The following is a 17,196-nucleotide window of genomic DNA, read 5'->3' as shown; positions in this document are numbered from 1 at the left end:
AGTTCTTTGGGCTGCCTCACTGACCTGAGCGTGATTTGGCGTATCTGAAATCGCTGGTTTCTAAAGATTCATTTCACATGCTGTGACTTTTGTAAAGTAACTCCCTGGAGGAGAACACGGGTCCTGAGACTCTTTCGATTTGCTTACCGGGAACATAAAAGTGTAGCAAGTTCACAGAAGCAGTCTTTTTAAAGCTACAGTGCCATTAAAAAAAAAAAAAAGACTTAAAGGAAGTGGTTCTCTGCTCACCTTGAGTTGGGGTAGCAGGTAGGTGTCAGTGCCCCTGCTGGGACCCCGAGCTGCAAGGGATCCCTCCGTCTGTCTTTGTTTTAAGGCAAACACAGATGTTCTCAGCACGTGGAGGGCAGTTATATGCTTTTTCCACCCTAGTCACATCATCGTCAAACTCTCAGGTCGGCACAATAGACTTGCACTTTCCTTCTCTGCGCTGGCATTGGTCTGGTCTGTCACCAGTCGAGGTGTGCGTGCAGGACGTGCTCAGATGCCCAGTGATTGGAGATGCCTCTCAGAGGTGCACACGGGCAGCTGTGTCAGGATTCCTGCAGCCTGGCATTAAGTGTTTTTTGCCCCATCAGCAGCTCTGAGAAAGTCGGAGGACTGGGTGTCACTCTGGGTGCCCAGGATATGTTGCTGGATGAGACAGGCCCCCTGAAACATGGGAATCTTGAAGGAGCAAGTACAGGACTGAGGAGCAGGCCACGTGGCATCGTGTGTGTATGTAGGGGAGGTCTCTGAAGTCAAGGGAGATCTCCGTGAGGTCAGAGGAGGTTTCTCTGAAGTGAGGGAGAGTCAGATCAGCACACATCTCTGAGGTCAGGGGAGGTATCGCTGTGGACGAGAGTCAGGCATCTGAATTCTAAACGTGTTCCACTGATCATGCGTATTCCACCTCCAAAACCACTGAGCTACGCAGCAGAAGGTAGAGGCGTAATCAGTGCTGCCCAGGCCAATCCTCCCTTACCGACTGGTCCTCCGCCGGCTGGGTCTGTCAGTTCCTGAGACAGGGGTGGCATTGACATCTCCAGCCGTAGCAGCAGATGCATCTTTTTCTCCTCAAAGGCCTAACAGTTTGTGCCTTTTGTGTTTGACACTGTGTTATTAGTTGCGTACAAGTTAAGGATTGTCACGTCTCCTTGGAGAACTGGCTCCTTGGTCATTTGCAGTGCCCTTCTGTACCTTGATAATTTTCCTTGTCCTGAAGTCTGTTTGGTGGTAAATGGGGAGGAAAGGAATTTGATGGAAAGAGATGTCCGTTACGTGTATGTGTCTCCTAGACACACGCACAGCATCCGAGGGTGTCAGGGGAAAAGAAGGTTTTGGCGTAAGCCATGATTGTTCTCTCTTTTCAAGCCAAGCTCCACAGAGGAGAGGACAGTAGTTTTTTGTTGTGACACAGCAGATGCTTTTAGAGGCAACGTGCCTAAGAATGAGGATTCGGGAGCCTGGCTTAGAACCGTTTCGCCCAACAGCCCCTCTCCTGTGAGGCTGACGGCAGTGACTTGCGTGGGGACCGGGTGAAGAGCACCCATACAGCCCGTTGGGATCCTGCTGGTTTGGACTCATCTTGGGTTTAAGGCACTTGTCGTCCTTATGACTTACGGTGGGGTTTCCCAGGTTACAGTGCAACCAACCCTTATCCACGGGCTCCACACCCATGGATTCAGTGAACCGCAGCTTGAATACTATGTTTACCACCCGCGGTTGGTTGAAGCCGTGTGTGCGAAACCATGGATCCGGGAGGTGGACTCTGGGACTGCAGCATCGGCGAATTTTGGTACCGGCGGTGAGTCCTGGAACGGATCCCCGTAGATACCGAGGGACAATTGTGCTTTCGTTTATTTTCTATAAGTTCTCTTGTTTTCTGTAGGAGTTGTTAGCGATAAAAAATAGAGATTAATTGAAACACGTCTGTTAACTAATTCGATTTTATCTTCACAAACCAGGATTTTTCTTAGTTCTGAGGTGACTAGACTGTAATCAAGGGCGCTGTGAGTAAGGAACACGTTCATTGAGGAAATGGAAGGTTTCCACCCTAGAAGCGGTGTCCTGCCAACTTCTGGGGTGAATGAATGGGAGGTTTGCTTCTTTTCTGTCTGTCTCACAGCATTTTGTCCTGAGCCTCGTTCTAGCCGAGTGGGCTCATTATCTCATTGTAGGTAAATAAAATCCACCCCCAATTTATCCGTTTCACCCGGCGGAGATGTTCTCCAGACCTGAGGGCCTGGGGGTCACCAGGTGTTCTGGGATTTGGGACTTGACTGTGGCTCTTGTGTCCTCTGGAACCTAGCGACCTGCATTCGAGGAGAGATTGGGACATGAGGAAAGGCGCAGAGCTCTCAGGGAGGGCTCCAGGGAAGAACGAGGCTAATGTGGCATCGGGCAGTTGACTCACCCCTTTCTCTGCCATCTTCACTCCTGCAAACCCTGCATCTGACAGGCGACTATCGATGCAAAGGGATTTTTGACCTGCTTTCGTTTTGTAGTTGCTTTTACTTATCTGGATTTTTAAAGTTCTGCCAAAGAGGAGGGTGTCACCACTGTAACCATGCCTCGCTCCTCCAGGCACCTGTGCTTTTCCTCACCATGCCTATCCCTGCTCAACACACACGGCGGAAACCCCGCCGACTCACCTGAGTCACCTAGGCCGCCGTCTTGCCAGCTAGAGTCCCCACTTCCTGTCTTTGCCCTGTGATCTCCCACGTGGGGCTTCATGCCAGCTCACGGGGTCCTTGATGCACACACGGTTTGAAGGGGGTCGGATCCATTTCTCAGTCCTCGGCTTCGCTCTAAACTTGTTCTTGTAACTGATCGTCCTGGGAATGTGCCTGGCTCCAGCGTCCCCCTTCTCCTCCCTCTCGTGGCCCCCGTGGAGGCACCGTGCCTCCTCCTTCCTCATACTTGGGCTCTGCTCCCCAAGGTGACACGGCTTCTAGGGTCCCAGTGTCACCTGGAGAGGTGGGTCTGGGAGCGACACGGTGACAGCGGAACGGAAGAAGGGCCTCCTGGAGGTGTGTGCTGGGAGATTGTTAAAAAGGAAGTGACACCCTTCTGTCCATGTTTCTGCTCCCACCAAGTACATGAACCAGGTTCCCCCAGACCCCAGGAAAACCGGGAGAAAGTTCACTCTGAGCCATCATGAGAGGAAGCCCTGTCCACCTCGTTTAGAGGACGCATTTCCAGTCGAACATCAGTTATTAACATTTGCAAAGTTTTCATTTATACACCTGCTCACGATGAGTCAGAGCACAGAAAACACATAAAACCTTCTGTTAACAGTAAAAAACCCAAAAAACGTAAATTCTCGTACAATTTCAATGTATATATTCTATTTTTTCTAGTTTTATTGAGATATAGTTGACATATTGGTTTGAACTTTGTGTAGACTGCAAAACGATCACCACGAGAAGGCTAGTTAGCCTCCGCCACCTCGTGTACAGACATCTTGCTTCACAAGTATGATGGGATGGCCAGGTACATTTCTAAGCACAAAACATAGAGCCCAGAATCCTGGCGGGGAGAGAAGTGAGTTGAGAACGTGGATAGAACTAGAAAAGGAAACCGCACGACATTATTATTTTAAACACACTGTCTTGTGGGGTTTTAAGTGGATGGATATAGTTATTAAGTCGCTAGGGTGTTCAGGGTCTATCAGACACTCTAAAGACTGCAGCAAATTGGAAAAACGTCTATTACATGCCAAGCATTGCACCGTTTGCATTTGCATTTAGATGATATTAAAAAAAAAAAAAGCGTAGCGGGTACCTGAAAGACCCCTCCCCCGGGATGGCGGTCTGGTTTCAGACTTCCAGGTGTTCTGGGCTCACCTCGGGGTGAGAGGAAAAGGCAGGATTCCACGCGGCAGGTGTGTTGGGGGGGGCGGAGCTCCTGTAACAGGTGTTTTCCAGGTGATGCTCGTGCTCTGTCGGAGGACGGGGTGCACTTCGTGGAGCGTCCCTTCCAGCCCCTCCCACCTGCCCCACTGCCCACTCGCACATGGCGTGCCCGAGGCCCAGCCCCCTCCTCCGGGCAGGCCCTTCCCGGGTGCTATACGTACCCGCCTCTCTCATCAGGCCCCTCCAGTCAGCGCACAGACAGGCTGACGTCTCCATCCCCGAGCTGTGTACCTGTCTCCCCACACCCGCTTCAGCCTGAGTCCCCCCATCTCTGCTCTCGTCCATAAAACCCCTGCAGGAGGGTCTTCTCTCCTGCCCTGCAACTCAGGCGCTGCCCTCACACTCCCACCACCCTCACCGCCCCGTCAGAACGCTCGCACCCAGGCGCTGTAGACGGAACGTTCGCATCCCCCCAAATTCAGACGTGTTGTGGGGGGCCCCTTACCCCCAAGGCGATGGTGTCAGGAGGTGGGGCCTCTGGGAGGTGATGAGGTCATGAGGGTGGAGCCCCCGTGGATGGGATTAGTGTCCTTAGAAAAGAGACCCCAGGGAGCTCCCTCACCGCTTCCTCCGTGTGAGGACACAGTGAGAAGACGTCCATCTAGGAACCAGGAGGAGGGTCCTCACCAGATGCTAAATCTGCCCTCGCCGGGATCTCGGACGTCCAGCCTCCAGGACCGTGAGGAATCAGTGTGTGTTGCTTATAAGCCCCCAGTCTGAGGTATTACAGGAGCTGCAAGTAACGAATACCAGGTGGTCTCCAAGTACGTCTGAACTCGCCCTCTCCAATCACGTTCCCTCTTGCTTTAGGGCAGCAAGTTAAATCATCCTGCGGCCCCAGGCTCCACACTAAAAAGCAAACAATTTGCTCAATTAAAAAACCCACTAGAACGGCAGTACTACTAGGACTACTAGTCACCACCACTGATAGTAATAATAAAAGGGAAATAAACACTGACAAGGATGTGGAGAAACTGGGTCCCTGTGCACAGTTGGTGGGAATGTAAATAGGGCAGCTGCTGTGGGAAGCAGTATAGCAGTTTCCTAAAAAGTTAAACATAGACGTACCGTGGGACCCAGTCATCCCACTGCCAAGTGTACACCCAGAGGAACTGAAAACAGTCATCTAAGAAAAGCTTGTACAGGGATATTCATAACGGCAGTATTTACAACGGCGACAAATGTGGAAACAACCCAAGTGTCCATGGATGGATGGATACACAGAACGGGGCCCATGCACACAGTGGAATATGACTCAGCCGTGAAAAGGAGCGAAGCCCTGACACAGGCTGCCACGTGGATGGACCTTGAACACACGATGCTCAGTGAGAGAAGCAGACACAGAAGGACACACAGTGTGTGGTTCCGTTGGTAGGAAACGTCCAGAACAGGCAAATCCACAGAGACAAGAAAGGAGATTCATGGCTGTCGGGGGTGGGGGAGGGGGAGGGGGAGTGACTTTTCATGGGGACGGGGTCTCCTCGGGGGGATGAGAAGGTTTGATAGAGGTGATGTTTGCACAACACTGTGAAGGTCCTAAACGCTTCTGAGCTGTTTACCTGAAATGGTTGAAAGGGTCAGTCTTATGTTACGTGCATTTTACACGAATGAAAACCTAAGGATCTGGTGTTTTGGCTTTTTCTTTGATTTCTCCTTTCCCGGCTTCTTGGTCTAACTCTGTAACGGAGCCAAACTCGGGTCCTGTGTGCAGTAAAGCCAGTCTCCTTCACCCCTGTGGCGAAGGAAAGTGCAGCCTTACTGCAGGGCCCAGCAAGGAGAACAGGGCTGGTGCTCAAAAACCCGACCTCCCCGAAGGGCTTCGGCAAAGCATTTTTAAAGGCGAAGCACGGTAGGCGTGTCCCAGGATGTGCGATCAGCTCCTGCACAGTTCTCTGATTGCCTGACGATGAGGGACCAGGACAGGGTCACAGGGGTTCACGTCATCAGTCCTCAGCTGCCAGGAGGTCTGGGGGCTATGTGCTCATGATCATCAGGTAGTTAATTTCTTCCACTTGGTGGTGGTTTTAGCCTCTGCAGAGCAACTCCGGAAACGTGCACCAGATACTGTTATCTAAGTACTTCAGGGAGGAGCTACGGCAGAGGGCATGGGGGAGGGGTCTGTCCCGGAAGGCCCCAGAGGCTCCTACTCGGTTACAGTTCCCTGGGCGCCTCGATCTTTGAAAAGGTTTAGAAGGCTGGTTTGGTTCAGGGACTGGAGGGTGTACAGCTCCCCAGACATCGGCCAGCCCCGCCCTCCTGGGCCGCGGCGGGGAGCAGAGGATGGTGTGGCCGCCGCCCACCCGCCATGCTTCGGCCTCTCCAGGCTTAGGCCCACGCGGCTCACAGCCCGGGGCGTCTCTCCTGCTCATGCGTCGTCCTTACACCAGCTCGGTATCTCCTCGGCCTTGGACCCCACCCGCTGCAAGGCGCAGAGTGAGGGGTGCACCTCTGAAACAGGAACGCTGCCGTCCAACACTGATCCGTGACTCGCCGCTACTGGTGAGAAATCTGTATGGGTTTTCTGGGGCGTCTGTGACAGATGGACACAAGCTGGGGGCTTAAAATAACAAACAGTCATCCTTCCCCAGTCCTGGAGGCCAGGCATGTGAGGGTCAAGGTGTCCCAGGGCCGAGGTCCCTCCAGAGGCTCCAGGGGAGGGTCCTTCCCGCCTCTTCCAGCTTCTGGGGGCTCCAGGCGTCCCTGGGCTTGTGGCCGCATCCCTCCCCTCTGTGCCTCTGTCTTCCCGGGGCTTCTCCTCTGTGTCTGGGTCTCTCCTCTTCTGTCTCTTAGAAGGACCCTGTCATTGGATGTAGGGCCACCCTCCTCCAGGAGGCCACCTCATCTCAGACCCTTCACTGCATCACACCCGCAAAGACTGCATTTCCAAATAAGGTCTTTTCTGAGGTTCCAGGAATTTTAGGGGGACAGTCTTCAACCCAGTGCAACATCCCTATTTCAGAGATGTTAAGTGTTTGGGTTTTTTAAATGTACATTTTGGAATTGATACAACCATTTCTCACCTAATGACTAGATCACGTTGAATCTCTGATTTAACATCTTCCTTGCACGTCAGCCCTGGGAGTGTTTAAAAAGCCGGAAGCTTTTTACATTTGTGCTTACGTTTAAGTTAGAGATTTAAAAAAAAATTCATTTTATTGAGGCAGAGTTGATTTACAATGTGTTAATTTCTGCTACACAGCAAAGTGTTTCAGTTATACGTATATATGTATTTTATTCATATTCTTTTCCATGATGGTTTATCCCAGGATGTTGAATATAGTCCCCTGTGCTCTACAGTAAGACCTTGTTGTTGATCCATCCTAAATGTAATAGTTTGCATCTACTAACCCCAGACTCCCACTCCATCCCTCCCCCACCCCCTCCCCCTTGGCTACCACAAGTCTGTTCTCTACGTCTGTGAGTCTGTTTCTGTTTCATAGGTGTTTGTGTCATATTTTAGATTCCATGTATAAGTGATATCATATGACATTTCTCTTTCTCTGGATGACTTACTTCACTTAGTATGATCATCTCTAGGTCCACCATGTTGCTGCAAATGGCATGGTTTCATTCTTTTTTATAGCTGAGTAATATTCCTTTGTGTATGTGCGCCACATCTTCTTTATCCAGTCCTCTGCTGATGGGCACTTGGGTTGCTTCCGTGTCCTGGTTACTGTGCATAGTGCTGCTATGAACGTTGGGGTGCATGGATCTTTACCAGTCAGTGTGTTACTGGACCATATGATTTAGAGATGGCTTTAGAACGCGTATGGTTGTTTGCAGTGAAAGCAGAAGAGGCTGTTTGCAAGCTCGTGTACTGAGAAGCAGAGGAGCAGTGGGGATAGCCGTCTCTGCCCTGCACGTGTGTCTTCAACACTGATGTGCAGGGACCCCCGGAGACAGAGGCAGGGCAGCCACGCAGCCCAGAACAGGCCGTGCATTTTCATCCGGCCTGTACGTGCGATCACCTGAGGCTACTTTGGTGTTCTGGTTCTTCCTAAGTTTCCACGGATGGGCAGACCTTGTTTCGTCATGCTTTGCTTTGCTGCATTTTACAGATGGTGGATTTTTTAGAAATGGAAGGTTTGGGCCCCCCCCCCGTGTCGAGCGCTATTGGCGCCATTTTTCCAGCATCATCTGCTCACCTTGTGTCTCGGTGTCACATTTGGGTCATTCTCGCAGCATTTCAAACCTTTAAATTATTTATTATGGTGTCTATGGTTTTTGATGTTATTACTATGACTCACAGTATTTGTTTTATTGGGGTGGCCTGGAACCGAACCCGCAACCTCTCCAGCGGATATCTGTGTGCTTTTTTCTTTTATTTTCTTTGGCCTCGCTGCACGGCATGTGGGATCTTAGTTCCCCAACTGGGGATCGAACCCACGCCCCTTGCCGTGGAAGCGCGGAGTCTTCTTAACCACTGCACTGCCAGGGAAGCCCCTAGGCTCATTTTTAAAGAACACTCGTCCACATAAATTCTTTTCTGGCCGATGAGAATAGCCTTCTGTCAGGATGCCGTCTTCCTTCTTCCGGTATAAATGGGGAGCGTTGAGGGCCTGGCTGTGCAGGACAGATGCTGATCCAATGAACAGCTCAGCACGGCCAGGCACCTTGGGGCTCTCGTGGCCTCTAAGTCCTTTTGAGACAGGCTGGGACCTGTGACCCTTTGCTGCAGGGCTTGCACCTGGACACACCTCTCCTGGAGCAGCAAAATACAAAGAAACTAGAAGGGACTAAAAATAACTGCGTGCATGCGCAGTTGGGGCAAATTCTGGACAAAAGATACAAAGAGACCAAAACCCACCTGTGGCCTCCGAAGAGCCGGGAGCAAAAGCGGGCACTGCGCATGCCCCGTGCACTCACACCACCAAAGCAGGGCACTGCGCACGCCCCGTGCACTCACACCACCAAAGCAGGGCACTGCGCACGCCCCCTGCACTCACACCACCAAAGCAGGGCACTGCGGACGCCCCCTGCACTCACACCACCAAAGCAGGGCACTGCGCACGCCCCGTGCACTCACACCACCAAAGCAGGGCACTGCGCGCGCCCCCTGCACTCACACCACCAAAGCAGGGCACTGCGCACGCCCCCTGCACTCACACCACCAAAGGGGTGGGCAGACCCCCTAAGCCTCCCCTCCAGCCCGACCCCTGGACCCACCCCTACCCTCACCCCATAGAAGGACCCAGCTGCCCCTCCCGGGGGGGGCAAGGGCACCTGTTACTTGTTCTTGCTCCCCCCCCCGCTGCAGCAGGGACCCCAGTAAAGCTTTGCCTGAGTTTCTTGTCTGGCCTCTGATCAATTTCTATCAATTAAGGAGGCCGGGAACCCCGGTCGGTAACACTTTCTGCCCCTGGAAGAGTAAATCCAAGCCCCGACCTTGAATTTCATAGGTTCGTTCTCATCACTCAATCTCGTTACTAAACTAATCGCCTTAAGTGAAGATGCCGGATCGATCCTGCAGCCGAGGGGGATCTGGCTGAGAAAGGGCTGCTTGCATTTTAATCAAGCAAATGGTGTCCAAGGCCAGTCCCTCTGGCCTCCTGTGGGTCCCTCCCAGGGGTCCCCCCGTCGCTCTCGCCTTCAGGCTGTGTCCACCGTGGCATGCTCAACTGACACTGAGGTCCTGCTTGCCGGAGTCCAGGGTGGAAAAAGGAGGGCCACCACGGCGGGGGCAGGTGCGGGGGGGAGCTGCAGCCCCCATCTGGGCTCTGAGGGTTTAAACTTGAGCGTCAGAAATGGCTGGAAAAGGGGGGAGCAGCTCTCCAGCGGGGCTGGGCCATGGCAGGACCCGGTTTAGGGCGGGTTCTGGGCTTCCTCTGGGATTAGCATGGCTCACCATGGTTCATTGGTGATTGAAACGCCTTCAGTGGAAATAATTGATCACCCTGGTGTAGCGGATTAAATGATGGCCCCCCCAAAACATATGTCCTTGTTGTAACCCCCAGAACCCAGGAACGGGACCTTATTTGGAAAAGGGGTGTTTGCAGATGTGATGTAGTGAAGGGTCTGAGATGAGGTCCTCCTGGATGAGGGTGGCACTACATCCAATGACAGGGTCCTTGTAAGAGACAGAAGAGGAGAGGCACAGACACAGAGGAGAAGCCCCAGGAAGACAGAGGCAGAGACGGGAGGGACGCGGCCACGAGCCCAGGGACGCCTGGAGCCCCCAGAAGCTGGAAGAGGCAGGAAGGACCTTCCCCTGGAGCCTCTGGAGGGAGCGCAGCCCTGGGACACCTTGAACTCAGACGTTTAGTCTCCAGGACTAGGTGAGGATGAATGTTTGTGGTTTACAGCCCCCCAGTTTGTGGTCATTTGTTACAGCTGCACCAGAAAATTGATACACCCCCTCTCTCCCCATATGAAGGGCCCAGAGCCTGTTCAATCCATCCAATGGGTTATCAACGCCAGGGATTAGTGGGCGTACGGGTTTGGGACCAGTTCCACAGCTGATGGTGCAAGGGCGGGCAGGGGCTGGGGGGTGCAGGTGATTTTAGGGCTGTGTGCTCATCAGGGACAGAAGGAGTGAGCAGAAACTCCGGGGGTCCCCATAAGCTTTGTCATCCCCTTAATCAGGCTGATGGAATTTTCTAGAATAATCCATCTTGGGCTCACTCCCGGGCCTCCAGCAAAGAGCTTGAGGCATCAGCACTGAGCCCCTGGCTGTCCCCTCAGCTTGCTCAGAGACCCGTGATTCCCGAAGCCAGGACGTTGGGGTCCTCCAAGCCAGGCTGGCCTGGAGGGAAGACGGGTTCCCCCTGGGGAGGAGAACTGCGGTCTCCTGGAGGAATATTCCAGCGCCTTCGTGGTCGCCCAGGTGGGGGGCTCTGAGAGCTAACGGCCGGGCGCGTAGACAGCCTGAGGCTGTCACCTGCACTGTCTGCTCTCCTCCGGGGGGATGAGAATGTCCGGGAACTCTGGACAAGACTGTGTGCAGAAGCTTGGCCATCGGGGCCTGGGGCCCTTCTGGGGATCTGTTGACCCCCACGGACTCCATCTCAGAATGATGTTCATGCAAGCTTAACCTGAACTAGATAAGATGACAAAGGAAATGATGGTTATTGGAATACAGGTGTCAACTTATTTCAAACACTTGGTGATCGAGGAATACGGGTGCTCGTCTGCTACACCCTAAGGTGATGCGTTTAAAATCGGGGCAGCTTTGAAAGGTTCACCCAGGAGGTAGTAGACGTAAGTGTTTCATCCCTTCTCGTGGCCGAATACTATGTGCAGTGAAAGTGCCAGACACAGAAGGTCCCAGGGTGTGTGACTCTGTTCATGGGAAACGTCCAGGACAGGCAAGTCCGACGGGCAGAAAGTGGGCTTGTGGCGCCAGGGGCTGGGGAGGGGGATGGGGGTGACGGCTCGTGGGGACGGGGTGTCCTCTGGGGGGTGAGAAGGTTCTGGAAGCAGATGGAGGTGGCGGTTACACAATGTTGTGGATGTGCTAAACGCTGCTGAGCCGTTTAGTCTAAAATGGTTAAAGGTGATTCTTGTGTTACTTGCATTTTTGCGTCAATGAAAACTGGAGGGAAGTTGGAGCTGGATTTTGTGTTGTAGAGAGACAGGGGTGGCAGGTGTGTTGAATGAGGTTGTGAGCGGCGGGGGCAGCCCTTCGGCCGGATTCACTGGGAATCCAGTCCGTCCTTGCTTTGGGGTCCAGGTGGTGCAGCTCGCCGTGCGCAGTCGCTCAGAAGCAGGTAGGGGCAGGCCAGTCTCCGCTTGCTTGAGGGCGAGGCTGGGCCTGTGTCTCTGAAGAGCACGAGCCCTCCAGGCTTTCTCGAGTGAGGCTCCGCCGTTGAGAACACACAGCCTCACCACGTGGCAGCTGACTGTCCTTGGGGCCTAGAGATGCCCCAAGCTTGGCCACGCTGGCGGGAGGGGAGGGGTGTGTGGGTCTGTGGCAGCAAGACGGGGCGCTCTCTGCAGCTGGTGGTCCATCCAGACCCCCGGCTTCAGGGAGGGCACTGCCCGCCGGAAGGGTCCCACAGTCTCTGCGGCTGCTGTCGTGCCCATGAGGACAGTGTAGCACCTCCTGGCCACGTGGTCACACATGCATGGTCTGGGCGGACTTCGTCCTCGAGGGGGGTGCTTAGATTCAGGAAGGGTGGACTGAAAAGGGGAGTGAAGCATCTTCCCCATCCAAGGTCCGGATCCCCCGAACGCTACCCGGGGATGCCCCTGGGCTACGACGCCTATCTTAGCGCCACTGAGATATAGGGAAGAGGACCTTACAGAAAACAGAGTAACTTGCTGCCTTCCCCTGGCTTGAAAACGTGACCCGGCTGTGCTCCCATCCCGTCCCCAGCCGGCTGGGGCTGCCCGCTCTTTACTCAGTGCCAGCCGCGTGCTCACAGGGCGTGCGGTGGCTTATGACTCTCGGGAGGAAAGTCGCTTTGGTACACGCAGTTTCATGCCGTGTACTGTCACCTGTAACAGAATCAGAGCAGATGCAATTTCAGTTTTAGAATAAAACTTAATACAGCCTGAACAGAACGAGAGGGTTAATAAAATCTCCGTAGAAGAAAGCTGAATGCAAGCTTGAAAGAATAAGTCAGTAACCTCTCGATAGAAGAGTGATTACAGCTCTACTATAGTAAGAGTTAATACAACCTCACTACATGAAAGCGAACACCGTCTTAATCAGATAATACAACCTTAATAGGACAAGAGTTAATAGAATCTCAATACAAGAGGTTCATCCAACGTTAAGAGCATAAAACATACTACAACCACATAGAATAAGAGTTCGTAAAATCTTCATACGCAAAGCGTGAGTACAGCCTTAATACAGGAGCTCATACAGTCATGACAGGGTAAGAGGTAATGCAAACGTCACAGAGCAAGAGTCAACACAACCTTAACAGAAGAAGAACTAGTACCATCTTTAGAGAAGATACCTTAACACATCCTTAATAGAATGAGACTTAATAAAACCTTAATAGAAAAAATCTGAATACAACCTTCGTGGAATGAGAGTTGATAACATCTCAGTAGAACAAGAGTGATCGCCATTTACTATACCAAGAGTTAATACAACCTCACTGCAAGAGCTAATACCATCTCAATAGGATAAAACTTAGCACCTTAATACGGTAAGAGTTCATGCGACCTTAAGAGGATAACAACCAACAGTACCTTTGGAAGAGTAGATTCAATCTTAATAAAGTAAGAGTTAATGCAACCTTAAGGGAATAGGAATGGATACAATCTTAACGAGAGTTAATATAAAATATAATCTTAGTAGAGTGAGAGTTGATGGAACTTTAATGTAATGGTTCTCAAGTGGAGACTGTGCCCCCGGGGGCACACCTGTCAGTGTCTGGGGACATGTTTGCTTGTCACAGCTGGGGAGGGGGGAGGGGAGCTCCTGACATCCGGTGGGTGGAGACCAGGGCTGCTGCTGCACACCCCGCAGTGCCCAGGACGCCCCACATCAGAGGTTGATCCAGCCCCCAACATCGGTAGCGCCGCTGCCTTAATGGAATAACAGTTACTAGAACCTTAATAGCAGAATTAGGAATTAACACAATAGTATTACACTCCCCTCTCGCACATGCATTTGGAGGGCTTTCCAGTGTCATCGTGGGTTGGGAAGCAGCAACTTCCCTAGTTAACGTAGACACAGGTCTTATTTTTATACTGTTAAAACAAACCTAATCGTAAGTGTGGGAAACACATTGTCTCAAGAAACCATCTCTCCACTGCACACCTGAAACTTAACACTGTAAACCAACTACACGCCAGTAAAATTTTTTTTAATTTTTAAAAATGAAAAAGAATAGATGAACAATAAGGACCTACTGTGTAGCGCAGGGAACTATACTCAATATTTTGTAATCTATATGGGAGAAGAATCTGAAAAAGAATGTACACGTGTATTCTTTTATATATAACTGAGTCACTTCGCTGTACACCTGAAACTAACACGACGTTGTAAATCAACTCTACTTCAAAAACATAAAAATAAAAATTGTACCCGAAATCTAGGGTACAATTCTGGAAAAAAGAAAAATAACTGTCTCTCCTTGTGGGGCGTTAATGGATCCACCTCTCATGGCCAATGTTATCCCAAACCTTGTGTGCGAGGGAGAAAAATGCATTGATGGTTTATTCATTATTTTTACCCTTTTTGTATTATTTGGAGACACCCTATTCACTTCTTTAGATGGAGAGAGAAAAAGAGAAAATAAACCGTCTTAAGACTCTTGACACCAGCAGGTAGGGAACACCACTGACACCTTAAGGAAAAAAAAGGACTGCGTATATTTCCTTGTTTGGAAAATGCAAACAATGCAGAAGGAAGGGTGTGGAATGAAAACGCAGAAGGCCCTGTCTGTCCCCCATCCCCCGAATTTCTGCTCCCAGGTGACCAGTGTGACCAGCGAGAGAGGATTATAGGATTTTGAAAACTCACGCGTGGCTTCCCGTGGTTGCATGTGCGCCTCAATATCCCTCGGGTGTCCCCTTTGGGGACCTCAGAGTCCCTCACGGGGGGTGTGCATTTCCCAGGACAGGTTCTTGCTGTTCCGGGCAGGTTCCGTGAAGAGCTTCTGTGGACGGACAGGGCAGGGGCAGCTGCTGCAGACGCCTGGACCTACCAGGCTCCCACACCTTTGCTCCTGCCCGGCTGGCCAGCCCACGAATGACCCCCTTGGCCCCCGCCCCTAGGGGGACAGCCCCCCCCGGGCCCTGGCGCCCCCCCTCCCTGGGGACCGATCCAACCACTCCCGTGGGGCAGGGTTAGGGCTGGAACAGCAGGAGCAGTCTCTTCGTGGGTGCAAGGTGGAAGCGTCATTTAAAAACTTTTTATTGTGGTAAAATAGACGTACTGTAAAATCTACCATTTTTCAGGGCACAGTTCATTGGCCTCAAGTCCATTTATATTGCTGGGCAACCATCCCCACCATCATGTCCAGAACTCTCCCATCTTCCCAAACTTCGTCCCCATTAAACGCTGACTCCCCCTCCCCCAGCCCCTGGACCCACCATCTACTCTCTGTGAATGTGACTCTTCTAGGGAACCCCGGTACGTGTCCTTCTGTGTCTGGCTTCTCTCACTCGGCATCGTGTCCTCAAGGTTCATCCACATCGTACCTGGATCAGAATTCCGTCTTTTCTAAGACTGAGTCATGTTCCATTGTTTTACACGGTATTTTGTGTATCCGTCCATCCGTCAGTGGACGCCTGGGTGGCATCCACCTTTCGGCCATTTTGAAGAATGCTTCACGTGAACACACGGGTGTCCACGCTATCTGTCCGGCTCCCTACTTCTGGTTCTTTGGGGTCTACAGCCAGCAGTGGAATTGCTGGATCCTGTGGTCGTGCTACGCTGAATTTTGTGAGGAACTGCCCTGTTTCCCTGAGCACTTGCAGATGCACGCTCCCTCCCCATGGCGTGTGCGTCTCTCGTTCTTAAGAGAATTGAAGCTGAGTCTGGTTTCTGCCGTTGCCCCGAGGTTCTCTTCGCTGCCTGTGAGCTGGGAGCCTTTGACCTTCTGGCCGAGGTCCCGGAGGCCCTGGGCTCGGCTGCAGTGGCTGCACGTCTGGGCGTCAGCTCCCGGGGGACAGAGCTACTGCTGGATGCCTGTGTGTCCCTGAAGCTGCTTCAAGTGGAAGTGAGGAGAGAAAAAGGTAAGCATCCTGGCTATTCTGAAGGAGGCATTTTAAAGGTGCACCCTCAGCACTTTTTTTTTTTTTTTTTCTGTAAAGGGCCAGAGAGTAAGTATTCTTAGCCTTGTGGGCTGGCCGTGTGGTCTCTGCAGCTGCCACCCATCTCTGCCCTTGGCGCACCCAAGCAGCTGGAGACAAACAAATGGGAGGGGCTGAGTGCCAATAAAACTTTATTGACAAGACAGGTGGTAGGCCAGGGTTCCAATAAAACTTTATTAACAGAAGAGGTGGTGGAACGGGGTTCTAGTAAAACTTTATTGACAAAATTGGTGGTGGGCTAGGGTTCTAATAAAAGTTTATTGATAAAACAGGTAGTGGGCCAGGTTTCCAATAAAACTTTATTGACAAAAACAGGCAGAGGGCCAAAACCAGAGAGCAAACGCGGGATGTCATTTACCAGCTCCGGATCTAGAGGTTTCCTCAGGCTGGTGTATGCACTGGAACCCCAATGAAGTATCCAAGGAACAAGATAAAAATGTGGAAAAAAGAAATCTCAAGGGAGTAATTTTCCATCAAGCTGAACTGGTTCAGTTCAGGGGTTGCCATTTATGATGAGAGTATATTATTTTGGTTTTGAAGCTGCTTTTCTCTTATGGAAGATGGTGATGGTAGGGGTTTTTTTTCTTTTTTTTAATGTCCTTCCTTTGCAAAATTCAAAACTGTCAACCCTATGTTGGTCATCCAGATGGTTTTTTAGAGTTTTGTCAATCTGAGAAATTGCAAAGTGTAGGGACTATCGCTTGATAGAACAGGAGTGGGTGGACCGGAGGTGGGGGGGGGTAGCTGGTGGGCTTTTTTCTTGCAGCCAAAGGACTTGTGTACCTGTTGGATTTCTGGGGTGCGGCCGAGTTAACTTGAACAGGAAGACATCATCTGAGGGGTTGGTGGTGCTCAGATAGCCCAGCTTGGAAATCAAGCAGGTACCAGCCACACCACGGGAACAAGCTTTGCAGGTCCCCCTCCCGGCCCCCACTGGCAGCACTGCCCCTGGATGCCCAGCCCATGCTGAGACCCAGCCGGGACACACCTGTGGAGGATGCTGGATGTTCTATGGGAAGCACCTGGGGGTGGGAGGAGCCTGTGGTTCCCGCTGACTTGCGGCCGAGGCAGGTGAGGATTTGGGCAAGCGCACAGGCTGGGAAGCCCCGTGACAGCAGCGTCCACTCCGGCTGTGCCTCTGGGGTCCCCATGGAGACCCACAAACATTGGGCAGGTACGCATTGTGCAGGAGAAATGAAAGGCTAGATCCTTCCTCCTCGTGAGCGGGACAAGCCGCTCCTGTCCTAGGAGGGATGCCATGACCAAGAACAGGACCACGCCGGACCCCAAGCACCACAGCTGGGCCCCCAGGACAGGCCCAGGCACCGGATGAGCCGTTCGGACATGTGGCCCCGAGATGCCCAGGGCCGTCCCCCCTTGTCGGTGGCTGGAGGGATGGAGTGGCTTAGGGTGCAGCCGGGGAGCACGGTGCCGTCTGCCCCGGGGGGCTGTGGGCGTCCTGCACCTTGTGGAGATGATGGCCCCACCAGGCTCGGGTCCCTGCTGCACAGCTGAGCTCACCCAAAAAGCGCCCCTTTCTCCCCTGATCTTTGTTTCCTCTGCA

At 52.2% G+C, this 17,196-nt stretch overlaps 1 protein-coding gene across 2 annotated transcripts in view; it reads left to right on the top strand.

Moving 5' to 3' along the window:
- Positions 1-88: 88 nt before the first annotated feature.
- Positions 89-17,196, top strand: part of LOC101337696 (acetylserotonin O-methyltransferase) — a 32,595-nt gene continuing 15,487 nt past the window's right edge. For both annotated transcript variants that reach the window (XM_033849555.2, XM_033849556.2), the window contains exon 1: positions 89-15,554. In XM_033849555.2, coding sequence (XP_033705446.1) covers positions 15,314-15,554 — 241 coding nt within the window. In that variant the 5' untranslated portion in view covers positions 89-15,313. The remainder of the gene's footprint in view (positions 15,555-17,196) is intronic.

This window comes from Tursiops truncatus, chromosome X (assembly GCF_011762595.2).
Source record: "Tursiops truncatus isolate mTurTru1 chromosome X, mTurTru1.mat.Y, whole genome shotgun sequence".
In the NCBI taxonomy this organism is placed as follows: Eukaryota; Metazoa; Chordata; class Mammalia; order Artiodactyla; family Delphinidae; genus Tursiops; species Tursiops truncatus.
The sequence above is the reverse complement of the archived record's forward strand: the minus strand, read 5'-3'. Positions and strand labels throughout refer to the sequence as shown.